Below are 15,449 nucleotides of genomic sequence, written 5' to 3'. Positions count from 1 at the left end.
TCCCCACCTGTGTCTCACGTGCGGGAACCAAATTTGCCTCACCCCGCCCGCTAAGGGGGCGAACCAGGCTTTTGAGGCCAGTTCACTCATCAGTGTCGCTTAATCTTTGATCAGCAGCCACTTACGTACGCTCATGACAGTTCCAAGGTGGCGTTCATGATGAGCCTTTTGACTGGTCAAGCGAGCGCCTGGGCCATGGCCGTGAGCAACGCCCGACCGGACCTCCGGTCGTCGTTCCCGGCGTTTTTGGTGGAGTTCGAGCGCGTTTTTCACCACCCGACTCAGGGGAAGGAGGCGGGGGGTGAACTGCTCGACTGCACCCAAGGCGACCGATCGGTGGCCGATTACTCAATCGCCTTCCGCATTCGCGCCGCCGAGAGCGGTTTCAACGACTGTGCTCTACGAACATCATTCCGCCGTGGACTTAGTTCGGCTCTGAAGGACGAGCTCGCCGTCCGCTAGGATGCGTTGTCCCTGGAAGAGCTCATCGGTTTGGCCATCCGTCTCGACAACCGTCTGCACGAGAGGCGCCGGGAGAGAGGAGCGGAGCGGCCACGTCGAGAGCCGGAGCGGCAGCTGGTTCCGGCTCCCCGCACCTTCGACGAGCCTATGCAACTAGGCGGTGGGCGGCTGGACAGGACTGAACGGCAGCGGCGGTTCCAGTCGGGTTCCTGTTTCTACTGCGGCTCACCGGGTCACAGGATCTCCGCCTGCCCTACACGTCCCCCACGCCGGTCGCCACCCGACCAGACCCAAGAACCTTGTAAGTCGACTACCGACCATCCCGACCTGCCTGAGTTCCGCGAGGAGGTCGCAGAGGCCGAGAATCCGGTCTCCGGGGACTGTCAAACCGAGACCCCGAAGAGACTTGAGGTAGACGGCGAGATATTGGGGGTGGGGGGAAGCATCCGAATTCGGGCTCTGGTTGACTCGGGAGCTGACGACTGTTTTATCGATCCTGGGCTGATCGCCAAGTTAGGCTGCGAAGTCAGGGAGCTCGAGAAGTCCGAGCGCGTTTGCGATTTAGACGGACGACTCCTGGCAGACGTTAAACGGGTTACGCAGCCCCTTACTTTAAAGTTATCAGGAAACCACATGGAGAAACGGTCTTTTCTTGTCATGCCCTCGCGAGCGGCCCCGATCGTCCTCGGGCTTCCTTGGTTGAAGTCCCATCAACCGGCAATCGACTGGGGCAGGCTATCCATAGACAATTGGAGTCCTCATTGTTACGCGCATTGCCTGCGCTCGGCCGAGGAGGGGTTAAGCCCCCGGGGTCGCCCCGCCCGAGAAAATCTGTTTAGACGGTGTTCCAGAGATTTATCACGACCTCTGTGCCGTGTTCAGCAAGGATAAGGCCCAGTCCCTACCGCCCCACCGTCCCTACGATTGCGCGATCGAGCTCGTTCCGGGCTCTACCTTGCCGGCTGCCCGCTTGTATAAAATCTCCCAGCCCGAGCAAGAAGCCATGAGGGAATACATAACTTGCTTGTCCGTGTCTGCGATTAAAGAGTCCACCTCGGCGTTTCCGGCGCTGCCGGAGACGCCCCCCTTACAGTTGGGACATATAGCTCAAGTTTCTTTGCTGTAATTTAAGATGAGGTGACGTGAAAAGTAGTTTATATTCAGTGAAGCAATAAGCCAATCAATAGCTTCATATATGAAAGGTTCCAAAGGGGATTGACCAAAATTGCAACTGGGACATAGAGCTCAGGTTTCTTTGCTGTAACTTAAGATGAGGTTACGTGAAAAGTAATTTATTAGTACAGGAATATAAAGAAACATGGTCTACTTCTGCAACTGGAGCTGACGCAGAATTTAGAACGATCAACTGTTGATCTTGCAGTTTGTCTTCCATGTTCTGTAGCTGTACATTTAATAAAAATGTAATGATAACGAGACTTGAACAGACTAAATCATTTCATGAAAAAAAAGATAGCTTGACTTTTTGCGGAACAATTCAGAATTACAATAAAAGAAATTACCATGAGTAAAGATCTATGGTAGAACAGAGCCAGTAGTTGAAGGAGGTCATATCTTATGTAGGTGTCTGTCTTATCCAGACCAAGGATGCGAGGTGTAAAGAAAGGCTTATCTTCATTTAAAGACATCTCATAAACACTGTTCCAGGGAAAAAATCCGAACTGAAAAAGGTATTTTACCACGACCATCACCTGTAAAGAAGCATAGACATCCAGACATAACATTAAGTTAATCTGCTTTCATGTCAGGCAACCACACCAAAACGTATGAACTGATTCATCAGTTTCAACTGCAAAATAACTTAAATTGTTAACGAATAACTTGTCATGTCATCATCCACACCGCTTATCCTGTACGGGGTCACGGGGGGTACTGGAGCCTATCCCAGCTGACTATAGGTGAAAGGGGCACCACACCCTAAACTGGTTGCCAGCCAGTAGACAAAGACACAGTCACCGGGTGAAAACTGATCCCTCGCTGCCCATACACAAGTCAGGCGTATATATATATATATATATATATATATTTCACATTCATGTCATATTCTAGTTAGAATTCAAATAGCCTGTGTCGCCCCGCCGATTTCATAGTATTCTTTCAGAATCAACTGTGTGGGCGTCTGTGCTGTGTGAGTGAACAGGCTCTTAGTGTTGATAGACTGTTACGATAGCCAATCACATTGTAACGAAGGTGCAAACGTGTGTTGTGATTCGATAATCACTTGTGAGAGGGCGTTGCTATGCGGAATTAACAAATCCACACCAGACAAATTGACCCGAGTTGCGCGTCAATCCTTCTTGGTCCAAATTATAGTTTTTTTTTATTTTTTTATTTTTAGAGTGGTACATTTTTTCATTGGTACATTTATCAAATCCATCCATTTAATTAGCAAAATATTAAATACATTTCTCAAAACAATTCGGACAAATGGGGAAACATCTTTTGTCACTTGCAAAAGCCTTCTTAAAATCAGCCCGCCGTGCATTTCACACCTAGCCCTTCAGTGAAATTCTTCTTAGTCCGACTTGAAAAAACACTCATACTACCATCATTTCCGAAACCACGACTGGAGAAATAATTTACAGACACACACGCATTGCTGAGTGTTGGACCAGCTCAGCTCACAAGAGCGAGCTTCTCTTGAAAGGTCTGTCTTGAAACTGGCTGTGCAAGTGTGTCTGAAATCAAATCCACACTTGTCCGTCCTTTGGCCATTGTGGGTTAATCTGAATCTATTTTAGATTTTCTAAAGATCATTGGGTAAGACTGACCAAATTTTCTGGGTTGTTTTGTACTAAATGACTGAATGTTTGAGGTTGATTTGTGCAACAAATTTATGTCAGTCAGTAGTGGGTTTTACTTTGGAAACCTGGCCATGGATGTCATTTTATGCTATTCTTCATTATTGGTGAAACATGAACACTGAATTTAACTGACCTGAGAGATGTCTACAGTTCTGAAGATGTCCTTTTTTTTGCAACCTTTTCTATTTTCTCCATTTCTTGACAATTGCTATCATTGGCTTAGCTGGAGTATTAAAGCTTTAAGAATGGTTTTGTAACAATTTCCAGATTGATAGATGTACATTAGTTTATTTTTCATCTGTTCTTGAATTTCTTTGGATCATGACGTTTTGTTGCAGCTTTTTGAGACCCTTTGACCCACTTTAATTCGTCAGAAAGATCCTCTTCAAGTGATTTTGTCATTGAACAAGTCTGTGGAAAATGTTATTAGCCCCAACCAGTTTGTGATTTAGAAAAGTAGGGCAGTACATTTTCACATAGGGCCAGGTAGCTTTGAAAAGTTGTGTTTCCTTGATAAATAAAAATCAATATTTGAAAACTGCATTTTATGTGAAGTATAGATTTTTACTAGACATTACCTACCTCTGTGTAGACAATGGCAGTCATCCAAAACTTTTTGGTTGGTCTTGGAACAGTCAGCATAGCCCATAAGAAGACCATAATCGGCAAGACGAGTGATATCACAGAGGCACTGACCACATTATTCAATATTATGATGAAATAACACACAAGCTCAGAGTTGGCTGCCAGAAGACTGTGTGTGGCGAACAAGAGCTTCAAAATGCGATTTTGGTTGTCGTAGAACGTTATGCTCTCTTCAAGCTCCTCAATTAAGAAGTGCCTAGGGAGGCAAAACAGAATGTCACTAACAGCTGTTAGTCATCGTTATCATTCAGTTCAATTCTCAGCAAAGATGTCACTGACATAAATAATCACAAAAGTACAAGACTGACTTGAAAATTAGTGTGGCGGTGGGTGGGTGACGTGGTGGGGGAGCTCTAAAAGCATAAGGAACTGATTTGATCTTCATCCACCAATACTCAAAACTATTTTGCTCACAAAGACAAATGGTTCTTCGAGAAGAAAACAGACTAGTGTGAAAGCAAAAATGAAACATTTACCTATGGCGACCTTTGCCACTATCAAACTCCGACATTGATCCTCGATACTCTACCATCTTCTGAACTTAAGGCATTGGTTCCCAAACTCTCTTTTGCAGGGCTCCCCTTTTGGAGAAGCGCCACAGCAGGTTGCTTCAAGCGGACAAGAGGAGGGGCACTCGGCCTCCAAAAAGGGGAAAAAAAAGTTCACACATCGCCAGACAATCAGGTGATCCACGGTGGTTGTCTTGGCTACTAAATGCTATCTTGGTTGTAAACAATTCAGTCCAATCACAGGCTGCTCCAACTTCGATAACGAACTTGTGAAAAAAGGCGGATCCCACAAAAGGCAGACTCGGACAAACGCATAAATACAAAAGTATATTTATTACAAAAAAGGACAGAAAAAGTCTGAACGCGTGGCAAAACAGAGCCAGTAAAACCAGATTTGAAACATGGTAAATTTAATGTAAGTACACAAAATTAAATGGCAGTGTCATGATCCGTCTGTTCTCGTTTCAGCAAGTGGGCATTTCCTCCGCGCGCGCCCCGTCGCACGTCACCGGGCAGGCGCGCCAAGCCACGCAGCTGACGCTCATCATCCCATTGATTACGGACTACTTAAGCCGGCGTCGGATTATTATCCCGCAATGCTCATGCTCATGCTTCATGCTCAAGTTTGTTCCATGTTTTCCCGTGTGTTGATCTTTTCGTTCATAGTGTTTGTTTGTACAGCTACTCTTCGGCTCGCCTTTGGTTCTCGCGTTCGTTGTTTGGATCTTTCTTTCCCTTTCGTGGTAAGACTATTTTCGTTTTGTAGTATTTCCTTGCGTTGCAAGCACTTTAAGTTATCTATCGTTTTTTGTCCATGGTGTGGCTTCGTCCTCCAGCGTTTTCTGTTTCCGTCGCTCGCGACGTTAGTCATTAATTATATCTGCCTAAATTTATGTATTCCCCTGGTCCATATCGTAGTGTGGATATGGATTGATTGTTCGCTGCCGGTCCCAATAAACATCTGGTCTAAACCTCTTCTTGTGGTCAGCGCTTTAAGAGTTCACCCTCCGCTTCCGGCTTCGGCCGGACAGCGATCGTATCAGGCAGAAATCCAAACTCGAATTACTAGCAACTACAAATACTTACAGAACCCAGGATCATTAGAAAAATGGGCACAAAAGTACCTGAGTGAGACGTCTAGATAATGGCACAAACAGCAACAAAATATAGATTCGGAATCAGAATCAGAAATCCCTTTATTGTCATTGTACTCAAGTGTGCAACGAGATTAGAGAGCTCCCCTCTCCAGTGCAATACAACAATAATTCGATTAAATATATAAATTAGATAAGTGAGAGAATAAATAGTGAGATGAAAAATAACACGAAATAGGATATATAAAAACACATCACGTCGCTGTTCTGCAAGGTAAGGGTGGTCGTGTGTGTGTGTGAGAGTTTAGAATGGAGATGGCTCTTGGAAAGAAACTGTTTCTCAGTCTATTAGTCCTTGATTTGATGCACCTGTAGTGCCTGCCAGAGGGCATCAGGTCGAACAGGTGTGAGTTTGGGTGGGTATTGTCTTTGACGATATTGAGATCCCTGCTGAGGCACCGGGGGGTGTAGATGCCCAACAGTGAGGGGAGAGGGCAGCCAATAATCCTTTGCGCTGTTTTGACCGTCCTCTGGAGCCTCACTCTGTCCGCCTCAGTGCAGCCGCTGTACCAGGTGGAGACACAGTACGTCAGCAGGCTCTCGATGGACGAGTGGTAGAAGGCCAGCAGCAGCTTCCTGACCAGGTTGAATTTCCTGAGGACTCTCAAGAAGTGCAGACGCTGGTGGACCTTCTTTAGCACTGCTGTGGTGTTGTGTGTCCAAGAAAGGTCATCTGAGATCTGTACTCCCAGGAACTTGAACTTGTCCTTCTTGTCAATAAAAAAACGGCTCCTACAGGAGATGTGAAAAGGTGTATGAGACCCGAGGCCAAACACTGGAGATAAACTCCTTGAGCACTTCTTGTTCAGGTTCTGACACCGTTAGGCATTGCGTTAGGCAGGAGCTCGATAACGCAATCATATGGACAATGATGCAGTAACAACTGAGATAAATCCTTACCAAATATAAATCATGGTATTTGGAGGGAAACACATCTAACATATTGCGTCAGTTGGAGGCTTGACAGAATGTTTAGTTTCACATACAGCTGATCTAAGACAGTGGACGTGACAAAAAAACTCCAGTTCTGGATAGCCAGAAGACTCCAGTTAATGTTGGGATTATGTATTTGAAAACAAGGTAGCCCCAACACTACCGGAGCAGCACGAGATGGCATGAACAAGAACCTCCGTGCTTCAACATGATTTCCCTAGAGTTGTAGCAATAGGACACTGGATAGAAATTTCACCTCCGCCAAAAGACATCTGTCAAGATCAGTGACACTAAATGCCTCCTAAAGTTCCTCAGTAGGGCATCCAAGGGATTCATTTATGCAAGGAACAATAAAACATTTGTCTGCTCCGGAATCAATAAGGTGCCACTTTGAACGAGTGGTATGACGTGAAACCTGATCGGATGAAAGTGAACCATGATCCGAGTCCCGAGTTTCCCAAGTACCGGATGAAGGTCCTGGAGTGTCCGATTCATGGTTTGCCAGCTGAGTTGACTTGCGCCATGACTGGGCAGTTCTAGTAGGACACGTCACAACACAATGACCCCGCAGCAGGACCCAGTCTGGGCTCGCCGACGCCTCTCATCAGGGTAAAAATGCCCGCCTCATAGCTACATGGGCTACTCTGTGGGCTTCTTGGTGGTCTCGATGGCTGGGTGGAGGTGAATCGTAGGATCAGACCCCCGGACGTCCCTCAGTACATCCTGGGCAACCGGAGATTCTCATGCGTGCGTTCCCGGTGTCTGTCCCGCATGCAAATGCCAAATGCCAAATTGCCATATTAATACGATCCTCCGGATTACCAGCCTTTCCCTGACAGCCTGCTTGTCCCTTTTGGCAGAACAGTGTTGTTAGAATAATATTTAGAGGTTATTATACATTTGCCATGACGCAACTTTATTTCAATACATGGTGCACATATCATGTTGCAAATTAGTGGAGTGGACTATGCTTGAGTGTTTACAGTCAGAGTGGAGGTACAGGAGGACATCTCTACTGCAGAGAGGTGCCTGCAATTGGCAGGGCGGTGGCACTTCTTCAGAAGTGAGGATGAAGTAAACAACGTCGTGATGAGTCCTGATAAAGAAGTTGGCCTCAAAGTCTGAAGCAAGCGACATCGTGCTAGGTCCTGATAAAAGATGCTGACGTCAAAGTCAGCTGCGACCCACGACGGCACGCTCATGATAAACCGGACTAAACCAGCTTTTGAGAAGACGAACTGTACCACCCTTGAGTGTAATCTGATTTCTCGAAGTGTAATCTGATTCCTCGATGTTATAAAAGGGAATGTATGAAAAACATCGAGGAACAGAAGGGAGATGAAGTTGCCAAATAAACTTTGTTAACCTTTCTGTCTCCACTTGGGCTGCGTGTCTCTCCTTTCAGCTATGAACCCTATATGTCAAATTGGCGAACCTGACAAGTGTCCACCAAAAAAATGCTACCGGGCCCGGTCATCGAACGCGGACTCTGCAGCCAAAATACGGGAAGCTCAATAAAAGGGCCGCTGTCCACGATGTCGCATTCTGTTATATCATTAATGTTATTGCAAGAAAGAAACATCACAGGTTAGATTACAAACAGTACACAACAGAACCTGCTCCCCGCCGCCCCCCAAAAAACGCTGCCCAGAGCAACCCACTCACAACTTCTCTCTGACCTGACAAATGATAGATGAATGGTTGAGGATGAAGCATGAATGGCATGAGAGATCCAAGTTTTATGTCAATTAAATTTTTTATTTCCTTGTTTTGGTTGTTTAATTGTTTGCTCGTATGCTGTTCAGTTGAAGTTGGGTGACTGATGGATTTGTGGATAACGACTGATAAAGAAAATAACGTGAGTACATTATTAAACACTTCAATAAAGTAGAATGAACTCAGTTTTGCTCACGTTGACTTTTTCAAAACATACACTAGCATGCAGGCTAACTTCTGTTTCAGCGTGCATTTCATGCTGAGCTAAGGTAATTTTTGACATGCCTGCGCCCAATAATACAGGGCGCTTTATGTAGGTGTTAAATAGAGAAATAGCATGCGGATCTGAGGCTGCACTCTTTAATGTGGTGCGTCTTATGGTCGTGAATAGATAGATAGGTAGATATATTTGAAACTTTGATAATGACAGCCTGACACAGTTACCGTTCTGATTAATTTTTGGACATACCAGCCTGGCTCACTCAAATGTGCTATTTACTCTGATTCTGAAGTCACTTCATCTTATTGACCAAAATCTATGGGGAGCGCTTTATCTAAATTGTCAGTGTCTAGACTGAAAAATAGTGTACTATAATGGAGAGTTTAAATTTAAGTATAAAATGTTGATGATCTCAAAATGAATACCAAGTGCAAATGTCTTTTTGGTCTTCTGTATCTTTAACCAAGAAAAATATTATATTTTTTTTATTTTATCCAAACCCCTGATAATTCAACATTTCAACAGGATAGCTGAATACCAAAATATTCTATATCTGCAGCCCTAGTCCATTCACTGTCCATCCAAGAATTGTTTTTCAACATCATTCTAGCTCATGATGACCTCCCTGCTTCCACTGCTTTCTGAACATTGGTCCCAATCAATAGGTCTATTTCTGCATTGAAGTGAGCAATTCAGACTGGGTTTAGGTGAGGCCATCTGTTTAATCTGTTTTAACTTTTTTATTTCACATTGAGTTAGTTTTAATCAGTCTTTAGAATAGATTTGTTAGTTTTGGGAAAAATGCTTAGTTTTAGTTTAGTTTTTCTTAGTTATAGTTTTTTGTAATTTTGTAAGGTTTTTTGTCAGGCGTGATTATTTTAAGGTAATACCCATTAAAAACTAAAAAAAAAAAGATAACATTCGAGAATGTTATTCACAAAAAAACAATAAATAATAAATAAATAAAACATAACAGTTCACTTTTGCTAATGCTGCTTCTTCGGTCAAAATGCAGATGAAACACACAACAAACAGTAAATCGTCTACGCAGCCCTTTTGCAATGCTATTTTTGCGACATAAAAAATGACACCAAATTAATTAATTTCAAAAGTTACTCCACTATGAACACGACCTCTTATCTGTAAAAACTCAATTGAAAAAAATTTAAACATTTTGAGAGGGGGAGTACAAACAAACATATTATGTGTACAGTGTGCATGTAATCTTAGAGTTGGGTATATAGCATTGTTTATAATTGGTTCCAGTTCTCAGCAAAAGCACTCTAATTTTTTAATTATAAAAACCTGGCAATTGATCAGGTGTGTGCAGACTTGTTAAATCACAGTCGTCAAAAAAAAGTGGAAAAAGTCCATGCATATTGAAAGTGTGCATGAGAGAGAGAGCGAAAGAGAGACGGTAGGATACTGCATGAGACCTGTCTCAATGACGATGCATTTGCTTTTGTCAGAGACACAATCATAATCAAAATAATCCCAAAAGGGGCTCTGCTGTTTTATCCCAATTTTTGCCATCATGCTGTTGTTTTATTTATGAGTCCTCATTGTCAACGTGTTATATGAGGTAAGATGTCGAGGTGCCACAAATCTGGCAGCGCCATGATTTACATTTTAAATTAAATGACTTTCATTAAATGAAAATGAAATCTATTGTCTCTTCGATTATCGCTCATTTTTGTTAGTTTTGTGAGCAGACAATGTCGTTTTAGTTAATTATCATTTTCCCCCCAAAACATTCTCCTTTTTATTTTATTTTGTTAATGAAAATATTTTTTTTATTTCAGTTTTCGTTATTTTGTTTGTTTTTGTTTACGATAATAACCTTGGTTTTGACATGGCTAGAAACTTTGGGCCACCCAATTTGGAATACGTGCCTGAGTTTCATCCATGCAGATGAAGCTCATCCAAAAGCTCATCTTGCACAAAAGGTTTGTGTTCTTGCTGTTAAACATTGATGAAACAAGAAGCATTTATCAAATGAAACTAGAAACATAGGTCACAAGAATGACTGGGATCGTAGTCCTGATATTTACTGATTTATTATATTATTCTCATATGCTAAATTTACAGTACTTAGTTTAAATGTTAGAATTAGAATTAGAATTAGAATTAGAAATCCCTTTATTGTCATTGTACTCAAGTGTGCAACGAGATTAGAGGGCTCCCCTCTCCAGTGCAATACAACAATAATACAGACAAATAGATAAATTAGATAAATAAATAAGAGAGTTCAATGGAATTTAGTACTGAATAGGGTATATAAAAACACATCACGATGCTGTTCTGCATGGTAAGGGTGTTCTCGTGTGTGTGTGAGAGTTCAGAATGGAGATGGCTCTCTGAAAGAAACTGTTTCTCAGTCTATTGGTCCTCGATTTGATGCATCTGTAGCGCCTGCCAGAGGGCAACAGGTCGAACAGGTGTGAGTTTGGGTGGGTATTGTCTTTGACGATGTTGAGAGCCCTTCTGAGGCACCGGGCGGTGTAGATGTCCGACAGCGAGGGGAGAGGGCAGCCAATAATCCTTTGCGCTGTTTTGACTGTCCTCTGGAGCCTCACTCTGTCCGCCTCAGTGCAGCCGCTGTACCAGGTGGAGACACAGTACGTCAGCAGGCTCTCGATGGACGAGTGGTAGAAGGCTAGCAGCAGCTTCCTGTCCAGGTTGAATTTCCTGAGGACTCTCAGGAAGTGCAGACGCTGGTGGACCTTCTTTACCACTGCTGTGGTGTTGTGAGTCCAAGAAAGGTCGTCGGAGATCTGTACTCCCAGGAACTTGAACGTGTGGACCCTCTCCACACACACGCCTTCGATGCAGAGGGGGGGCGGCACCGTCTTGTTCCTCCTGAAGTCGACGACAATCTCCTTTGTTTTTGCAGTGTTAAGGTGCAGTCTGTTGTCCTTGCACCAAGCTGTCAGTCTCTTTACCTCCTCTCTGTAGGCTGTCTCGTCACCTTCCGAGATCAGACCGACCACTGTCGTGTCGTCAGCAAACTTGACGATGGTGTTGTTGCCGTGGGCCGGGCTGCAGTCGTAGGTGTAGAGGGCGTACAGGAGAGGGCTCAGCATGCATCCTTGAGGGGAACCGGTGCTCAGCATGCGGGTGGAGGACGTGTAGGGGCCGAGCAACACAGTCTGGGGTCTGTTGGTCAGAAAGTCCTTAATCCAGATACGTGTGAGGGCAGGGAGGCCGAGAATGTCCAGTTTGGCGACGAGGATGTCTGGGACGATTGTGTTGAATGCCGAGCTGTAGTCCACAAAGAGCATCCTTGCATAGCTCTGCTGTTGTTCCAGGTGGCCCAGCACAACATGCAGAGCAGTGTCGATGGCGTCCTCAGTGGATCTGTTAGCCCGGTATGCAAACTGGTAGGGGTCCAGAGTGGGAGGAAGGCAGTCCCTGATGTGCTGGAGAACCAGCCTCTCGAAGCACTTCATGATGACTGGTGTGAGAGCAACAGGACGGTAGTCATTCAGGTGGACGGCTGGTGACTTTTTGGGGACAGGAATAATGGTGGAAGTTTTCAAGCAGGAGGGGATGACTGCTTGAGCCAGGGAGTGGTTGAAGATCCTGCAGAAAACATGTGACAGTTGGTGGGCACATGTTTTGAGGACCTTGCCTGGTATTCCGTCGGGTCCAGTAGCTTTCCTGGGGTTAACAGCCAGGAGCGCGCGCCTCACATCGTGTTCCTCTACGGTGAGTGGGGGGGAGTTGGAGCATGAAGTGCGGGGGTGTGACGGTTGGGGCGAGTCAAAGCGAGCGAAGAAGCAGTTAAGCTCCTCTGCCAGCGATGCACTCGGGTCTGCAGAGGTCGTGTTGCTGCCACGGAAGTTGGTGATGCTCCGTAGACCCTGCCACACCTCCCGTGGTCTGTTACTGGCAAGGTGGGCCTCCAGCCTCCCCTTGTAGGTTGCCTTGGCTAGCTTGATGCCTTTGCTCAGGTCAGCACGAGCCACCCTGTACTGGGCTTTGTCGCCTGACCTGAAGGCAGCGTCACGGGCCTTGAGGAAAGAGCGAACCCTGCTGGACATCCAGGGCTTCGCATTTGGGAAGGTCCGTATAGTCCTGTGTAGGGACACAGTTTCCATGCAGAACTTGATGTAGTCCAGTACACAATGTGTGTAGACATCTAGGTCCTGATGATCAAAGAGGTCCCAGTTTGTGTCTTGAAAGCAGTCCTGTAATTCACTCATGGCGTCGTCACGCCAGGTTTTCACAGTCTTTGTGGTGGGCCTGAATCTGCGCCTGAGAGGGGTGTATGCAGGTGCGAGCTGCAAGGACAGGTGGTCTGACTGGCCGAGGGGGGCGAGTGGGAGGGCCCTGTATGCGTGCTTGATGTTCGAGTACACATGGTCGAGAGTGTTGTCTCCCCTCGTTGGGCACTTGACATGCTGGTGAAACTCTGGGAGTACAGTCTTTAAATTGGCCTTATTAAAGTCTCCCGCTACTACGTGAACGCCATCAGGGTGGGCCCGCTGATGTTTATTGATGACGCACGCGAGTAGCGAGAGCGCCGTGCTAGTGCTAGCGTCGGGAGGGATGTAAACAGCTGTGACAATCACGACCGTTAGCTCCCTCGGGAGAAAATAAGGCCGGCATTTAACGGACATGAACTCGATGTCGGGGGAAGAGTGCTTCTCGACGATCGTGCTATCGCCGCACCAGTTCTCTTGCACGTAAACACAGAGCCCCCCGCCCCTTCTCTTACCGGTGTCCCTCGTCCGATCCGCGCGATGTAGCGAGCGCCCGGCCAGCTGGATGCTAGCGTCGGGGACGTCTGCGTGCAGCCAGGATTCCGTGACGACGATCACACTGCTGTCTCGCACATAGCGGTTTCCCAGGATTTGTAATCCCAGGTCGTCGATTTTGTGGACCACGGATCTGGCGTTGGTGAGGTACAGACTCGGCAGTGGTTGCCTATGGGGCTGCCGTCGCAGCCGTTGCAAGACACCGGACCTGCAGCCCCGCTTCTGCTTCCTCTCTCTGCGTCGCCTGCGCCGCCTCCCGGTCCCGATGACAAGCCACGGTGAGCCGGGCAGCCTCGCCAGTTCGTCCGGAATTTTGCGATCATAGCAAAATTCCTCTGTGACGGTTATTTCGCATCGATATCCAATGTCCACGATGGCCTGGCGGGTATATCGATGTTGTGCCTCAGTTGGTGCCAATAAGAGCAGGCAAACACTAATAAAAAGTAATAAGGAGCACTGGGAGGGAGAGCTGTTAGCCGCTGCGTCTATGGAGGCGGGGGGCTCTGTGTTTACGTGCATCAAGCACGCATACAGGGCCCTCCCACTCGCCCCCCTCGGCCAGTCAGACCACCTGTCCTTGCAGCTCGCACCTGCATACACCCCTCTCAGGCGCAGATTCAGGCCCACCACAAAGACTGTGAAAACCTGGCGTGACGACGCCATCTTGGGAAAAAAAAATAAATAAAATAAAAAAAATAAAAAATGTGTGTGCTTTATTGTAATTTTCAGTAGTAGGAACAAACTTGCACAGATTGCATTTCCATGACCTTCACTCACATTCACAGCACTTCATGGACAAATATGACAAAGCACATTCGCAACATTGGCTGTAGAAGATGCAAACATACCAAATTGGGCACTGGAGGTGTCACATAGACACTATCACAAAAAACACATTCTGAAAGACATAACAATTGGAGATCAGAGCACAGGCACATACACAGGCACACACACACACCCACACACACACCTGCAAATACACATACACATACACGCGCACACATGCACACCGACAAGATTACAGAGGAATGCCAGCAGGGAGAGAGACGGAGAGACTACCCGCCGGAGAAGGCCAACCTTGGCGTGCCAGTCTTGGGGAGCAAACGGGAATCAACTATCCAAAAGATGACTAACCTGAGGAGGACCTTGCCTTGGATGTGGACCCGACCGATTCAACCGATTCAATCTACATTACCCTTGACATAAAAAACTCCCATAAAAATTGAAGCTGGGGGCGCATTTTTCGACAGTGCTCGCCTGAGTACAGTTTCTCATGAGATTAAGAAAAAGCTGCCTAGATATTTGTCTTTGTACTATTTCCTGAACTCCAGAAATTGAAGAAACTAAATATTGGAACTCTAATCAGTTGTTGAGTCTTTATTTGACCCTTTTCTTATTGAGTGCAAATAAAATGAACCTGCATTGGAGTAAGTTTGGCTTTTAACGTTAATTTAGTAACTATTTCTCATTTCCTCTGTGACTCAACTTGTGACGGAGCAGCTCCGTCAATAAGGACAGCACAGCACAGCATGGTCCCGGAGACACAATTGCGCACACGCATGCACCGCACATTCCCATACTGATGCATTCAATCCCATCCCGTGTAATACATACGCACCCACCTGGCACCACTTCAATACCACGTCAGTCACAGTTTTAATAGAGCGACCGAGGGTGCACACTTGGTAGTTTTATTATGAATGGAAGCATACATGGACACATACACGCGCGCATGTTCAATTGAACAACTCACCAGTCACGAGACGCGGCAGACAACAGCCACGACATAGAGGAAGACCAAACAGCGGGGGAGCTTCCGCGTTCCTTAAATATGTTTGTTTCGCGCGTCAATTATGTCAGCTGATGCCCAAGGGGAGGGGCGAATCTTATATAAAGTAAGTTGTTTGGAAAGAGAAGGGATATATAGAAAGAAGAGGTGCTGCAGTGCAGGTAGTACTGGAGAGCGAGACAGTGACGCATTTTGCAACGTAGCTGATATGGTAGTTGTGGTTGAACTCCATTCAGTGGTTTTGTAAATATATAGATAGGCACCTTTATTTTTGTAAATTACTATATTGTCACTTTTTGGGTTTTTGGATTTTTGGGGGACTTTTCACTGTGTTGCACTTTGGAAGGGCTGCACAATAAACATCACTGTTGCACATATTCTGGCTACGCCATTTGTTTTGGAGGAGGTCGAAAAGGAACCCGCGACACAACTCCAACAA

At 45.8% G+C, this 15,449-nt stretch overlaps 1 protein-coding gene across 1 annotated transcript in view; it reads right to left on the bottom strand.

Moving 5' to 3' along the window:
* The window catches only part of piezo1 (piezo type mechanosensitive ion channel component 1 (Er blood group)), a 304,639-nt gene that overhangs the window by 62,263 nt on the left and 226,927 nt on the right, over positions 1–15,449 (bottom strand). The window contains exons 37-38 of the mRNA XM_088304108.1: positions 3,867–4,125; positions 1,983–2,171 (exon numbers count right to left, since the gene is read on the bottom strand). Of these exons, the coding sequence (XP_088160234.1) occupies positions 1,983–2,171; positions 3,867–4,125 (448 nt within the window). The remainder of the gene's footprint in view (positions 1–1,982; positions 2,172–3,866; positions 4,126–15,449) is intronic.

Source organism: Idiotropiscis lumnitzeri, chromosome 9, assembly GCF_059441095.1.
Source record: "Idiotropiscis lumnitzeri isolate Australia: NSW breed Sydney's pygmy pipehorse chromosome 9, RoL_Ilum_1.0, whole genome shotgun sequence".
Taxonomy (NCBI): Eukaryota; Metazoa; Chordata; class Actinopteri; order Syngnathiformes; family Syngnathidae; genus Idiotropiscis; species Idiotropiscis lumnitzeri.
The sequence above is the reverse complement of the archived record's forward strand: the minus strand, read 5'-3'. Positions and strand labels throughout refer to the sequence as shown.